Below are 16501 nucleotides of genomic sequence, written 5' to 3'. Positions count from 1 at the left end.
CATAGCACCTTGTTCCCTTCTTTTATGGTGAAGTGTTGGGAAATACGTAACCAAGTTTATAAGGCTACAAAAGAGACAAAAAAATACAAGAGTGTCTAGAGCCATTTGCATTCTGGCCACAGTTAATGAACACCTCATCATGTATCAAAGATGGAAAGCAGAGTCTCAAATTTAATAACTTATAAAAATAGATATCATTATAATGGCTCAATTGATGACTATCAGAGTGACAAATAGGGAATCAAAGGCCTTAAGACTCACACGGCGCCGAACATCAACAAAGTCAGGGTGATTTTACACCAAATTTGAGGAACACCCAGGAAAGACTGGTGAATCCATGGATCAATCAGGAAATTTGTTCTTCTGACTTTGTCCCCAATTCCACAGGTGGGTTTGAACTTCAGCCCCGGACAGAGTTTCCCGGCCTCCCAGGCCCACCTTCAAGTCACTGCTTCCCCTCAGTCCCTCTGCGCCCTCCGCGCCGTGGATCAAAGTGTGCTGCTCATGAGGCCTGAAGCTGAGCTCTCAGCGGCCACGGTGAGTTCTGTGAGCCCCAGGGGCCAGGAAGGGCCCCATGGGCGACTCAGAGCAAGGAGAGTGGGGTGAATTCTATTAAAGTTATATTTATCTAGGAGTTAATCATTTTGAGCTTTTTCATGTGCACCTTTTTTTTTGGTAAGGAAGATATTACATATGAATATATAGGTATAAATGATGCACAATCCAAAATCCCTGATATTGAAGAGCTTTAGGAACCCAATAATGAGTTTTCAAACTAGTTTCAATATTTCAAAAAGTCTTAACAGAAGTGGTACATATACCTGCACTAAGACTGCACAGGCTAAATGAAATATCAAATTTTTATAAGAATTGTATCAGTTGTAACATTGTATTTCCCAAGATGAACACAGTTTCTGAAGGAAGATCTATATTGTCTCTGATGAATAAAAATTAGGAAAAATTAATTGCTGTGTGACAAACGACATTAATAAATGAAACCTTTTAAACTATTGGGTTAGGGGACTTCCCTGGTGGTCCAGTGGCTAAACTCCAACCACCAAAAGCAGGGGTCTGGGGTTTGATCCCTGGTCAGGAAACTAGATTCCCTCATGTGCAACTAAGACCCAACGCAGCCAAATAAATACTAAAAAAGAAAATAATAATAATACATAGAAAAATAAATTAAATGAAATAAAATATTGGGCTAATAGGAAAAATAACAAAAGAATATGCTGAGTGTAACAACAAGAAACTATTTAATATATCCTAATAGTAGTTTGCCTATTTCTTCAAATTTTCAATGAGGCCAATTGGAATACCTCTTACTGAGGTTTTTTTTATTATCAAAATTTTATAAAGGGAAAGTTATGTTTTTTCTTCCCTACAAGAGAAACATAAGTAAAGGACTTTTGGGTCCTTCCAATGGTATTTAATTAAAAATCTTAAGATACTTCTAAAGGAATTCTTAAATGCATAGTGGAAAGAAATATGTGGGCAAATTAAATTAATGTTTTATGCTTATATAACATAAATTCTGATGCTGGGAGGGATTGGGGGCAGGAGGGAAAGGGGACGACAGAGGATGAGATAGCTGGATGCCATCACTGACTCGATGGACGTGAGTCTGAGTGACCTCCGGGAGTTGGTGATGGACAGGGAGGCCTGGCGTGCTGCGATTCATGGGGTTGCAAAGAGTCGGACACGACTAAGTGACTGAACTGAACATAAGTTCACAGTTCTCAAAATTTTTTTTAAATTATAATAACCTCAGTGGATAGATAAGGCAGAAGATTCTACTAGTTTGTTAATAGTGAAACAGACACTTTCAGGTATTTAAGAGCAAACCGGGGTTAGAACAAGAGTTCCGTGATGTTTCAGTAATGAAATACCTGCAGCTAGGGGGAGCCTGGTGGGCTGCTGTCTATGGGGTCGCACAGAGTTGGACACGACTGAAGCGACTTAGCAGCAGCAGCAGCAGCAATAGCATAAGTCATTCAGTCCACACATACTTATTTAGTGCCTACTATGTTCTGGATGTGCCTACTGTGTGCCTAAATTCTGGGGGTCTCAATAGTGAACTACTAGAAAGAAAAAAATCTATGCACTCATGGATGTTACATTTTTGTAGATGAGATAGAAAATAATTACATTATACACTTTCAAGAAAAATAAAGCAGAGCAAGGAGACAAGAGATGCTAAAAGGGATCTGCCTTTGAGAAAGTGTTTCATTTCATTGTGCTACTCGCTAATCTAGTCTTGTCAAACAATTTTGTCAAGATTTTTAAGTTTGTTTGTTTGTTTTATTCTTCTGTTGAAGTGAATTTGCAAATATCATTTTCAGTATTCTACAATCAAAGTTTATGTATTTTATAAAGATATGGAGCATTTTGTTCCCATCATTAATACTAAGAAAATACCATCCTGACCTATATAGAGGATACAGGCTTATCCATGTGCCTGTTTAGAACATGTGTCCATTTACTTTGTTATACACTGAGTCTGTTGCTAACCACCAGGTAGAGAAAAAAACGTTCCTTAATTCTCTCATCCCAAAGTGTTACACAATCTCTCAAGTACAGCAAACTTCAATTTCTCTTAATTAAATTTTATTTCATTCCAACATAGAGTCTAGGGTTTGTCTCTGAATTATGTAACAAAGGATTATGATCTTTGGGTATTTAGATAGGAATGTTTTGGGGTTTTTTCCCCCCTAACACTGTTAAACATCTTCAAAATCATCTTCTCTATAAATTATCTAAGTAACAGAGCCACTCAAAGAAAGTCTGGCAGTGATTAGTCTTTTCATTTCTCCTTGAACTTAAGAAAAATAAGCCACAAATAATTTTGGCCTTTTTAAAAAAACTGTTTAATCCTTTTGTGGGGGCATGGTGCCCCCCCGTACACTGCACAGCATGTGGGATCTTAGCTTCCCAACCAGGGATCAAACTTGAGCCCCCTGCCTTGGAAGTGTGGACTCTTAACCACTGGACCTCCACAGAAGTCCTTAATTTTGTCCTTTTGTCCTTTGCATTTGTACAGGTTTATAACCTGCTACCAGTCAAGGACCTCAGCAGTTTCCCCTCAAGTGTAAATCAACAGGAGGAAGACAATGAAGACTGCATCAGTCATGACAATGTCTATATCAATGGAATCATGTATTTTCCAGTATCAAATACAAATGAAAAAGATATGTATAGCTTCCTACAGGTAAGTCCCTTATACTGCTGATGGTCACTTCTTAAGGTTCACAAAGTATTATCCATAGAAAGAATATTTATTTTAATGCTTCCATATCATTGTTGAGGGCAATGGAACATAGAGAGGTCAAGTAACTTCTCCAGCGTCTACTAATAGTAGCAGATCTGCAAGAGCAACATAACTAGGATGGGAACTTCTGGGACTATTAAGCGAATTTTGTTTTGGCTTTTTACCGAAATTCATTGCCTTATGATATTTATAAATATCATATATGTAAAATAATTACCTTTGAAAGAAGTTTAAAGCCAGAATAAAATTATCTCTTTATCAATTTCCTTTCTAGTCATGTGAACATTAAAAGTTTAATATTAACCTAGCTGGATTTTTTGTTCAATTCTATGAAAAGAAGAATGGGTATAAAATATTGATGTACTGATTCGGTTATGATTTCCTTTACAGGATATGGGCTTGAAGGCATTTACCAACTCAAAGATTCATAAACCCAAGATATGTCCACAGCCTGAACAATATAGAATGCAGTCTCAAAGACAGCCACTATTAGCTTCTCCAGGTAAAATATTAATTAATTGCCTAATATATTGAACCAAATAAAATAATTCTTTAAAAAAAGATAAAATGTGATGAAATTAACCAAAAAGAACTTGTGATTCAAGACATGGAGAGCAGACTTGGGTTGCCAAGAGGGAAGGAAGGGTTGGAGAGGGGTGAACTGGGAGTTTAGAGTTAGTAGATGCAAACTATTATATATAGGATGGATAAAAATTGGGTAATGAAGAGCTTTTTAAATTCTTGATCCTCTCACTCCCATAAACTATTTCTCAAAGCCCCTGTCATAATGTCTGAGTATGGTTTTTCTTTGCTCGTACAGACCGAATCCAGATCTCAAGTCATAACCCTTACCACTTAGAACAACATGGAGTAGCTGCAGAGCCTCCTTTCTGCCTCTAGGTCTCCTCTCATAAACTATCCAAGACTCTTTCTGCTTCTGCATCTCACTGTTCTCTGACTGGGGCTCGCTTCCCCCAGCTCACTTATAGCTTACTGTAATACTTCAGAATTCACCTAAAAATATCACCTCCTCCAAGAAGCTTTCCCTTAACCCAAGTGTCCTTTCCCAGTTCCTATCTTTTTCTTCACCCTATTTCTTTTGTTGCACTTATTACAATCTCTCATAAGCTTTATCTTTATAGTTATTGTTACTGTTTCCTCCACAGCCATAGCTGAAATGAGAAGAAATGGTGGTTTTCTACATTTTGATGATACTTCAGAGCCTCCCACAGAGACTGTGCGAAAGTACTTTCCTGAGACATGGATCTGGGACTTGGTGGTTGTAAGGTAAGCAACTTCTTTTAAATTACTTATTTATTTTATATTTATTTTATTTTCACTTTTCATTTATTTTATTATTTATTATTGACTCTGCTGGGTCTTCCTTGCTGTGCACAGGCAATTTCTCTGTAGCATGCAATGCTGTCTGATAGCATTTACCCACTGTAGAATGTCTTTCAAAATTGGAGTCAGTCTTCTCAAACTCTGCCATGGCTTTGGCAACTAAGTTTGTATAATATTCTAACTCTTTTGTTGTCATTTCAACAATTTACAGTATCTTCCACAGGAGTAGTCCCCATCTCAGGAAACCACTTTATTTGCTCATCCATAAAAAGCAACTCCTTATCCATTCAAGTTTTAACATGAGATTGCAGCAATTTGGTCATATCTTCAGGCTGCACTTCTAATTCTGGTTCTCTTGCTATTTACACCACATCTGCAGTTACTTCCTCCACTGAAGTCTTAACCCTCAAAGTCATCCATGAGAATTGGAATCCACTTTTTTTCCCTCTCTTGTTAGTGTTAATAGTCTAACCTCTTCCTATGAATCATGAATGTTCTCAATGGCACCTAGAATGGTGAATCCTTTCCAAGAGGTTTTCAATTGACTTTGCCCAGATCCTTAGAGGACTCAACCACATATGGCAGCTAAGGCCTTACAACATATATTCCTTAAGGAATGAGACTTGGAAGTCAAAACTACTTCTTGATCCATGGACTTCAATGATTATTGTGTTAGCCGGCATGATGACAACATTAATCTCATTGAGCATCTCCATTAGAGCTCTTGGGAGACCAGATACATTGTCAATGAGCAGTAGTATTTTGAAAGAGATCTTTTCTTTCCAAGCAGTGGGTCTCAACAGTGGGCTTAAAATATTCAGTAAACCATGTTGTAAACAGATGTTCTATCATACAGGCTCTGTTGTTCCATTTATAGACCACGGGCAAAGTAGATTTAGCATAATTCTGAAGGGCCCCAAGATTTCCAGAATGATAAATGAGCACTGGTTTCAGCTTCAAGTCACCAGCTGCCTTAGCCCCTAACTAGGGAGTCTGCCCATCCTTTGAAGATTTGAAGTCATACACTGACTTTTCCTCTCCAACTATGAAAGTCTGAGTTGGCATGTTCTTACAATATAAGGCTGTCTCATCTACATTTAAAAATCTGTCATTTAGTGTGGTCACCTTCACTAATTATCTTCTGGGTAACTTGCAGCAGCTTCTATATCAGCACTTGCTACATCACCTTGAGCTTTTATGTTATAGAGTTGACTTCTTTCCTTAAGCCTCATGAACCATTCTCTGCCAACTTCAAACTCTTCTGCAGCTCCCTTACCTCTCTCACCCCACAAAGAATTGAAGAGAGTTGAACCAAAGAGAGTTGGGGCCTTGCTCTGGATCAGGATTTGGTTCCAGGAAATGTTGTGGCTGGTTTGGTCTTCTCTCTAAATCACTCAGATTTTCTCTATGTCAAGCAGTAAGGCTGATTTTCTATCTTGTCATCTAAGTGTTTACCCAAGTAGTACTGTTCAATTCCTTTAAGAACTTTCCCGAGCATTCATAACTTGGCTAACTGGTGCAAGAGGCCTAGCTTCCAACTTGAATTCCCTAGAAAGCTTAATCATTTCTAGCTTTTAAAAAAATTGCATTTATTTATTTTTGACTGTACTGGGTCTTTGTTGCTGCATGCAGGTTTTCTCTAGCAGTGAGTGGAGGCTACTCTTTGTTGTGGTGTGTGGGCTTCTTATTGCAATGACCACTCTTGTGGAACATGGGCTCTAGAACGTAGGCTCAAGTAGTTGCACACTGGCTTAGTTGCCCTGGGGCATGTGGGATCTTCCCAGACCAGGATCAAGCTCATGTCCCCTACATTGTCCAGTGAATTCTTAACCACTGGAACACTGGGGATACCCTATTTCTAGCTTTTGGTTTATTAAAGTGAGAGGTGTGCAATCCTTCCTTTCATTGAACACTTACAGGCCATCCTAGGATTATTAATTGGCCTAATTTCAGTATTGTTATGTCTCAGGGAATAGGGAAGCCTGAGAAGAGGAGGAGGAGAGTTTGGGGAATGGCTGGTCAGTGGAGCAGTCAGACACACACAGCACTTATCTATTAAGTTTGCTGTCTTATATGGGTGCAGTTCATGGTACCCCAAAACAAGTAAAAGAGTAACACCAAAAATTAATGATCACATATTACCACAACAAATATAATAATAACGTAAAAGTGTGAAATATTGAAAGAATTACTTCAGAGACCTGAAGTGAGCAAATGCTGGTAGAAAAATGATACCAATAGAGTTGTTTGACACAAGATAGCCACAATTTGTTTAAAAACACAGAACTGTAAAGCACAGTAAAGTAAAGCACAATAAAACGAGGTATGCCTGTATGGGGGCTTCCCTGGTGGGAAACTGCCTGCCAATGTAGGAGACACGGGTTCAGTCCCTGAGTCAGGAAGATCCCCTGAGGAAGGGAATGGCAACCCACGCCAGTGTTTTTGCCTGGAGAATCCCATGGACAGAGGAGCCTGGTGGGCTATAATCCATAGAGTCTCAAAGAGTTGGACACCACTTAGCAACTAAACACAACAACAAGGCCTGTATTTTAACTGCCTGCTTTTTGTTTTTCACATGGCCATCCTCCCCAGCTCTTCAGGTGTGCATGAAGTAGAAGTAACAGTCCCTGATACCATCACTGAGTGGAAGGCAGGGGCCCTCTGCCTGTCCAGAGACACTGGACTTGGTCTCTCTCCGACCGCCTCTCTCCGAGTCTTCCAGCCCTTCTTTGTGGAGCTTACGATGCCCTACTCTGTGATCCGTGGAGAGGCCTTCACACTCAAGGCCACAGTGTTAAACTACCTTCCCAAATGCATCCGGGTAATGACCTCTCTTTCTTAAATTGAACACAGGGTAACCATCCAATAAATTAAGAACTGCATTCCTGGGAATACTGGCAAATTTCTCATTTATAAGATAGGCTCACAAGGAGAGAATACTGTCAGAAATATTCAGGTATTATATGACTGCAGTTTCTGATATCTCCAAATACCAAATGACAGTGTGAAACAAGGTTCTGACCTTATCATAATCCTCATGTCTTCTGTTCTCCAAGATTTCAACCTATGCATTCCTATATATTAATATTTAACTTTTCATATATGATGAATTATATTAAACTTAATTTTTACATCTCACCATAACTGTTTGTAAATCTTATATACTTTGCTGGGAGACCTGAAGGTGCGGTTGAGATCCTAAACCAAGAGAGTGGGAAGGACATTCAGGAGGAAGGGGATATGAGTACAGTTAAGGCTCATTCACATTGTTGTATGGCAGAAACTAACTCAACACTGTAAAGCAATTATCCTCCAATTAAAAACAAATTTTTTTAAAAAAAATCCTAAGCCAAAGGAATAGAGCTTCCACAGGCAACAAACTTACTATCATGACTTTTCTTCAACTCTGCTCCTACCATGTGAAAGAGCAGATTACTCCCAAATACTAAGATTTAGATGTCAGATCCACCCATAAGATGCTCAGTCTTCATTTATATTATCTTCAGTGTTAGGCAACCTGAAATCTACTTAATCCCCCAATGTGCTTTATTTTAAGCCATTCCCTCTTTGGTTCCCTTTTCCTCTGGTCCATTTGTCTCTTTGTCTCACCCATGGTTTCAGGTCAGTGTGCACCTAGAAGCCTCTCCTGCATTCCTAGCTGATCCAGAAGAGAAGGAACAAGAGACTCACTGCATCTGTGGGAATGGCCGGCAGACCGTGTCCTGGGCAGTAACCCCAAAGTCCTTAGGTGAGAGACAGCCTCTTATAGGCAATTCTGTACCTAAAGATTGTATATATCTATGGGATCCTTATATCCAGGCAAAGAATGTGTCCCCTCTCCATCAGATGGTAGAATATTTTTCTCTGTTTCATTCTAGGATGTCTAGAAGGATACCCTCTTTACCTCACCTCCATCTCTACCTTGGATTCTCAGTATCATTAGCCTCTAGTCTATGCTACTTTCATTTCTGCGCCTATATTTTTATAAACCAAAATAAAAAGTCACAGAGCATTAAACATGTATAAACCTTGGAGTTTGGAGTCACTGAAGAAGACAGAGATGGCGCTCATTTCTACTGGTCCCCATTTTCTAGGGAATGTGAATTTCACAGTGACAGCAGAAGCAGTGAAGTCTCAAGAGCTGTGTGGGAGTGAGGTGCCTATGGTCCCTGAGCATGGAAGGAAAGATACAATCATCAAGCCCCTGTTGGTTGAGGTAAGTGAGCCTGCTGTTTTTTTGTTTGTTTGTCTGTTTTTTGATGGGTCACAATGAGTCAAGGAAAACAGTGGTTAATCTAGTTGGAGTTCCTGCTTTTGGGTAAGAAGAACTAAATAATATATGATCATGTGATATTTCACAATATGATTCTCTCTCTCTGTCTCTCTCTCTCATCTCTACCTCTCTTGATTTAACCTTATAATTCCCCTCCGTTTCCCACCTATCAATTTGTCTCCTTCATATATTGCTTCAGTTCAGTTCAGTTCAGTTCAGTCGCTCAGTCGTGTCCAGCTCTTTGCGACGCCATGAATTGCAGCACGCCAGGCCTCCCTGTCCATCACCAACTCCCAGAGTCCACCCAAACTCATGTCCATCGAGTCAGTGACACCATCCAGCCATCTCATCCTCTGTCGCCCCCTTCTCCTCCTGCCCCCAATCCTTCCCAGCATCAGAGTCTTTTCCAATAAATCAACTTTTTGCATGAGGTGGCCAAAGTATTAGAGTTTCAGCTTTAGCATCAGTCCTTCCAAAGAACACCCAGGACTGATCTCCTTTAGAATGGACTGGTTGGATCTCCTTGCAGTCCAAGGGACTCTCAAGAGTCTTCTCCAACACCACAGTGCAAAAGCATCAATTCTTCAGCGTTCAGTCTTCTTCACAGTCCAACTTTCACTTCCATACATGACCACTGGAAAAACCATAGCCTTGACTAGACCTTTGTTGGTAAAGTAATGTCTCTGCTTTTGAATATGCTGTCTAGGTTGGTCATAACTTTCCTTCCAAGGAGCAAGCGTCTTTTAATTTCATGGCTGCAATCACCATCTGCAGTGATTTTGGAGCCCCCAAAAATAAAGTCTGATACTATTTCCACTGTTTCCCCATCTGTTTACCATGAAGTGATGAGACCAGATGCCATGATCTTTGTTTTCTGAATGTTGAGATTTAAGCCAACTTTTTCACTCTCCTCTTTCACTTTCATCAAGAAGATTTTGCTTACACTTAAACAATTTGTTTATATAATACGTTTGAAAATCAGTTCCAATACTTTTCTTCATCAAGAAACCTGTAGTTCCCCTATGTCCTGAAAGTCTCTCATTTCTAACTTCTTTTCTTTCCACCTAAAGCCTGAAGGACTGGAGAGGGAAGAAATATTCAACTTCCTGCTTTGTCCATCAGGTAAGACTCGGCCATCATAATTAAAATGACGTTGACTAGAGTATAATATTTGAAGTTCAAAGTATTTTATATATACCCTTCCTACACTTTCCCTATGAGATAAGACCCGAAGAACCATCAACCCATTTGGTGAGGAAACTGCTTCTTAAAGAGGCCAAGTAATTTGATCAGGGGACTATCCTTATCCCATGAATTCTGAGTCTTTATTTCTTAAGCACCTGTACAACTATCAAAATGACCTTCTGACTAGTGTATGATGTGGTTCTAGGTTTTAATAGAAAGTGGGTAGATTCAAAATGAATATTGCCAAAGGGGATATTTTCTTGGATATTTAGTAATACAACATGGGAGGCATATATATAATACAATTATAATATACAATACAACACAAGTAGCTGAATTGCTGAATTCAAGCCACTGCAACACTGAGTTTTGCATAGCTAACTACATTAGAGAATGAGGCTATGGTACTTCCTGAGAAAAGGTTTCCATAGCTTGTACCATTTGTCCTGTCAATATTTGTTTGGTGGCAATTCTAACATCCTATCAGTCATTCCAAAGAGGAACTAAAGAACCTTATAGTAAAAGATATAGCTTTATCTTTGTGGAGAATTTCCTAGTCTAAATAAAAACATTTATAGAAACTTAGTACACTAAGAAATTTATCAATGCAATGTGTTCTTATCTCAAATTAATGTCTAATCAACATCATTTCTTGCCTTTCTCTTCATACTCACTTCTCTTTATTATATTTTTTGTCATGTCAAGACTTAACATATTAATATATGAAATGTATTCTTAAAAACATAATTGCCTTATTATTTAGCCTTGTTTCTACATTTAAGTGAACTTACTGCTTACTACCAAATCAGATTTTCCTCCATTTCTGAGTTTTTCATTTTTATTTCTCTCTCATGTGTCTAGGGCTAATCATCAGAGTTTTATTTAAATTAATTTTAATTACCCACATAATGCAAAAAATACTTTCTCCTTAAAAAAAAATCAAAACCTCATATTAAAGGCTATTGTCACCACCTTGAAATCTTTTCTAATACTTTAATGATTAAGAATGTGCATTTTTAAATAATACATTGATAAATTTGTTTCTGTATGTGTGATTTACATAAATGGATAAGTTTAATCATATAACTTGCTTTATTTTTCACTCAAGGACTTTTATCTTAGAAATCTCTCCATGTTAAATTATAGATTTAGATAATTCCTTTTAATTTCAAACTATCACAGGTCTGCTTGGTTTTATAGCATTTCCCAAATTGGTTTTTCTAACTATTTGCTGGACTAGATAGATAGATGCCTCCTTGTGTATATATGCAAGTATATCTAAGGTAGATACCAAAACATGAAATTCCTAATTAAGAGCCAGTAATGTGTATTCTTAGTCTTAATAGAACTAAACAAAGTCTATTACCTAAATATGCTTCTGTTTCCACCAGTTTATATTTTCCTGCACTATCACCAGCATTTGTTACCATCAAAGTTTTTAAATTTTGACCAAAAATATGGATGAAAAAAAAAGCATTGTTACTTTAATTTACATTTCTCTAGCTGAAAATTAGGATGACTTTATTTTTGCACACTTATGAATTGCTTTCATATCCTTGACCATTTTCAATGTGTTGGAGTAGTTTGGATTTTTTTGGATTCAGTTGTATACATTGATTCTTTATCTACTGAGTAATTTGTAAATATTTCCTTTCATTTGGTAATTTGTCTTTTTGCTTTGCTTATGTCATGTTTTCTTACGAAATGTTTTTTGAATGTAAGAGAATTTTTTGATATACAAGTAATATATAATTAATATAACTGTATATTTAGCACACAATTATATATTTAACTACAGGATTAAATTTAACTACATAACTATGTAATTAATATAACTGATAGTACATACATAATTGATGTATCCTACTTAATGAGTTTGGAGGAAGTATACACTTGTGAAACTGTCACCACAATCTATACCATAAACTTATCCATCACTTTCAACAGTTTCCTCTCACTCTCTAATTATTATGTTTTTGTAATATACGATATATCCTATTAGCAAATGTTTAGATTTCACTTTCATGCATTGGAGGAGGAAATGGCAACCCACTCCAGTATTCTTGCCTGGAGAATCCCAGGGACTGGGGAGCCTGGTGGGCTGCCATCTTTGCAGTTGCACAGAGTTGAACATAACTGAAGCGACTTAGCAGCAGCAGCAAGAGGTACACAATACAGTAATTATTAACTCTAGGCACTACGCTTTACAATAGACCTGTTGAATTTATTCATCTTGTATAACTGATACTTTGTGCCTTTTGACAAAGGTTTCATTATTAATCTATAAAGATGGAATTCAGTATGATGATAAATACTACAATTTTTTCTTTTCTTCTTCATGTTATTCACCAATATTAAAAGGCCAGCAAGTGTATGCTTATCAGCAACTATTAATTTCTTCAGTGAGTCAAATACTGTTCATCTTTACCCCCTGCCCCATGTTTAGGGTTTCCATAAAAATACTGTCTTCATATCTGGTGAAATTTAATGGAAGTAAATACTGAGCATTAAGGTAGAATTCAGGAACTTTTGAGTGACAGCTGAAACCACCACCAAGATATTCTGACCATAGTCTGGTCTTAATGAAACACTTGAGTTGTGTTCGACTCTTTGCAACCCTATGGACTACACAGTCCTTGGAATTCTCCAGGCCAGAATACTAGGGTGGGTAGCCTTTCCCTTCTCCAGGGTATCTTCCCAACCCAGGGATTGAACCCAGGTCTCCTGAATTGCAGGCAGATTCTTGACCAGCTGAGCCACAAGGGAAGCCCAAGAATACCGGAGTGGGTACCTTATCCCTTCTCCAGCGGATCTTCCAGACCCAGGAATCCAACCAGGGTCTCATGCATTGTAGGCAGATTCTTTACCACTGAGCTATCAGGGAAGCCCCAAAAAACTAGATTTTGGGCTTCCCTTGTGGGGAATTACAGAGAATCACGATGTAACAGGCTCTTGTCAATGTGTAGCCTTCTTTTGGCTACAATTCCACACATGAGGAGGCTGGGAAAGGAAAGATTCTAGAAATCTCAGAATCCCATTCATATATGTTGAAGATATTTAAAAAACTGGAATATTAAAAGAGGGACAACTTTTCAGAAGAAGTTTAGGTTCAAGGCATAGTTCTGGCTTCTGGGTCTTGGAGCTCTTTAGGAAGATATACAGTAGAAGTCACTTTCATCATGGTTGATTTGTTTCTTTCTCTAGGTGCCGAGGTGTCTGAATCTTTACCTCTGAAGCTGCCACCAAATGTGGTGGAAGAATCTGCCCGAGCCTCCTTCTCAGTTTTGGGTGAGTCTCCAGCCCTAGGGGCCTACAGGGGACTAGTGAACCATAGTAGACAATATCTCCTATTTTTTCCATAAATATTTTCTCAAAATAACAGCTATAATTTTAACTTCTTTGTTCTCTTCTCCTTTGGACTTATTTATTGCTTTTAATCATACTTCTGTACTTGAACCACCCTTCCTAAAAATCCTCCTTTCTTTACCTTAGCTAATTATACATTTCTTCTTAATGATTCTGATACATCATAATCTATAAATTTTATGACTTCCCATCTCTCCCATTTCCTAGGAGACATATTAGGCTCTGCCATACGAAACACCCAAAATCTCCTCCAAATGCCCTATGGTTGTGGAGAACAGAATATGGCCCTCTTTGCCCCTAACATCTATGTTCTGGATTATCTAAATGAGACACAGCAGCTGACTGCAGAGCTCAAGTCCAAGGCTATCCACTACCTCAACACTGGTGAGTGACTGAATAAGTGCATGAAAACTTTGCAGTGTTATTTTAATAACAGATTGGATTCTCCAGTAGGCTTGAGTTACTTATCCATTCTATGATATGTAAATGTATCGTTCTAGGATATTTACAATAATAAGACTACTATGACGGTTAATTTCATGAGACCTATCCAGTGTCCAACCTCCAATAAAATGTTTAGGACTCAGAACCATCCAACATATTGCAACAAAATTTAGGGAATAGCACAAGATGCCAGGGCATTTTGATGATTTGTCTGGCCATGCAATGTACAATATATCATGTTGCTTATGAAACTTCCACTCCAGGTTATCAGAGACAGCTGCTCTACAAGCACTTCGATGGCTCTTACAGCACCTTTGGGGAGCATCACGGCAACAGTGAGGGCAATACTTGGTAAGGGAAAGAAAGCTTTTACGAGCTTCTATTTTTGTGTCAGCTCTCTTACATATATAATCAAAATTATATTCCCAGTAACCCTATCAGATATTATCATTAAGCCTATAGTTAGTTATCCTGGATAAATGTACAAGACTAGCAAGGCAACAAGCAAAAAAGCTGAGATTCGAATACACATATGTTAGACTTGTCCCCAGAATTCATCCTGTTCATGATACACCAAGGTATTCTTTCTGAAATAGCTATTTTTTAAAAAAACAGCCTTCATAACCATGACTTTTTAAATGAGATAGCCAGTGACCATATCACATAACTTCCAAATAAACTGTGTTAACTTCAGATTATGTTTTTTTTAGATCAAATTCACTTTGATTTCTAATAAACTAATAGTGAGGAAAGAAATGAGATGGTCCCAGTGATATCAAACATTATTTTTAAATCCCTAAGGTAGGAACATCCCCAGTGGTCCAGGGGTGAAGACCCTTCTAACAGAGGCAATGCAGGTTCGATCTCTGGTTGGGCAGCTAAGATCCCACAAGCCTTATAAAACAGAAGCAATATTGTAACAAACTCAATAAAGACCTTTAAAATGGTCCACATCAAAAAAAATCAAAAAAGAGATACCTCAGGCAAAACAGTGTCAGAAGGTACCACATGTAAGAGCTATATACAAGAAAATGCTACCATCTACAAAAGAAAATCACTAAAGATTTAAAGCCTTAATCAAACAGAAAAAAAAAAAGTAACATTAGGAGTACAGCTGACCCTTGAAAAACATGCAGGTTATGGGTGCTGACCTTCAGCAGTAGAAAATTCTACACTGTCACTCTACAGTCGGCCCTCTGTAACCCAGTTGTCCATCCACAGATTCAACCAACTGGGGATAATGTAGTACTGTAGTACATATTTGTTAAAAAAAAAAAAAAAAAAACATTGAGTAAGTGGACTCATGCAGGTCAAACCATGTTGTTCAAGAGTCAACTATACTAAATCCAGCAGACTCATCAAGTAAAGGCAATAGAAGCTCTAAGTGCACAAGTATGTCTGTTAGATGACTCACATCAGTGTATGAGACGTGTCCTATGCAGGCTGCTGCTGTGAAGTGGTTATGAAACCACTGTACCAACATAGATGTGATCACTTCCTCTCCCCTACAGGCTCACAGCCTTTGTACTGAAGAGTTTTGCCCAGGCTCGAGGCTATATCTTCATTGATGAAGCACATATTACTGAAGCTCTCACCTGGCTGGCCCAAAAGCAGAAGAGCAATGGCTGTTTCAGGAGTTCTGGGTCTCTGCTTAACAATGCCATCAAGGTGAAGTGTTCCCAGGGCTATTTTTCCTTTGTCCATAATACTGTCCACAAGGATAAGGAGAGGAAGTGATAACCTAAGGATTCCTTAAGGAAGGTATCAGATGAAAATAAAACCTGAATAGCAGCACCAGAAAGAGGGGATGGAACGTAGGGTGACTGTGATACTTTGCCCCACGGTGATGAATATGGATTAGGACAAATCCCTTGACAACCGAATACAAGGAGCTGATGAAGAGCATTCTCGGAAGTTATTGGGAGTTTTTAAATTACTAAGTCAAGTTCAGTACTGGTAATTAGTCTGTTCAAACTTTCTATTCCTTCCTGGTTCAATTTCTTGGGAGATGGCACCTTCTAGGAATTTATCCACTTCTCCTAGATTGTCCATTTTATTGACATACAGTTGCTAATAGCACTCTCTTATACTCCGCTGTATGTCTGTAGTGTCGGTTTTAACTTCTTTTTTCACTTCTGATTTTATTGATTTGGGCCCACTCCCTTTTTTTTTTCCATGATGAGTCCAGTGAAAGGTTTATCAATTTATCTGTATTTTCAAAGAACCAGCTTTTAGTTTCACTGACCTTTTTTTAATTTTTAGTTTCTATTTCATTTATTTCTGCTCTGATCTTTATGATTTCTTTCCTTCTACACACTTTGGGTTTTGTTTGTTCTTCTTGCTCTAGTTGCTTCAGGCATAAGATTAAATTGTTTATTTGAGATTTTTCTTGTTTCCTAAGGTAAGCTGTATCTCTATAAATGTCCTTCTTACTTAAATCTCTCTCTGTCTCATGTTTACAGGGTGGGGTGGACGATGAAGTGACCCTCTCTGCCTACATCACCATCGCCCTTCTAGAGATGCCTCTCCCTGTCACAGTAAGTGTCCTGGCTAAAGCATTGCTCTGGATGCAGTGAAACTGCTGACATGTTGTCTGAAATGTCACCTTACTCATCTTTCCC

The 16501-nt window shown here is 38.2% G+C and overlaps 1 protein-coding gene across 3 annotated transcripts in view; it reads left to right on the top strand.

Moving 5' to 3' along the window:
• LOC120858797 (alpha-2-macroglobulin) overlaps nucleotides 1-16501 on the top strand; it is a 68269-nt gene that overhangs the window by 39151 nt on the left and 12617 nt on the right. For 2 of the 3 annotated variants that reach the window (XM_040235111.1, XM_040235112.1), the window contains exons 15-27: nucleotides 388-537; nucleotides 3041-3208; nucleotides 3659-3770; nucleotides 4435-4555; nucleotides 7205-7433; nucleotides 8234-8360; nucleotides 8707-8828; nucleotides 9956-10007; nucleotides 13275-13358; nucleotides 13644-13820; nucleotides 14144-14231; nucleotides 15392-15548; nucleotides 16343-16417. In XM_040235111.1, the coding sequence (XP_040091045.1) occupies nucleotides 388-537; nucleotides 3041-3208; nucleotides 3659-3770; nucleotides 4435-4555; nucleotides 7205-7433; nucleotides 8234-8360; nucleotides 8707-8828; nucleotides 9956-10007; nucleotides 13275-13358; nucleotides 13644-13820; nucleotides 14144-14231; nucleotides 15392-15548; nucleotides 16343-16417 (1662 nt within the window). Of the gene's footprint in view, nucleotides 1-387; nucleotides 538-3040; nucleotides 3209-3658; nucleotides 3771-4422; nucleotides 4556-7204; nucleotides 7434-8233; nucleotides 8361-8706; nucleotides 8829-9955; nucleotides 10008-13274; nucleotides 13359-13643; nucleotides 13821-14143; nucleotides 14232-15391; nucleotides 15549-16342; nucleotides 16418-16501 lie in introns of all 3 variants that reach the window. The other variant, XM_040235110.1, reaches the window with a different exon arrangement.

This window comes from Oryx dammah, unplaced genomic scaffold (genome assembly GCF_014754425.2).
Source record: "Oryx dammah isolate SB20612 unplaced genomic scaffold, SCBI_Odam_1.1 HiC_scaffold_29, whole genome shotgun sequence".
Taxonomy (NCBI): Eukaryota; Metazoa; Chordata; class Mammalia; order Artiodactyla; family Bovidae; genus Oryx; species Oryx dammah.
This window is presented reverse-complemented; position numbering and strand designations above follow the sequence as displayed.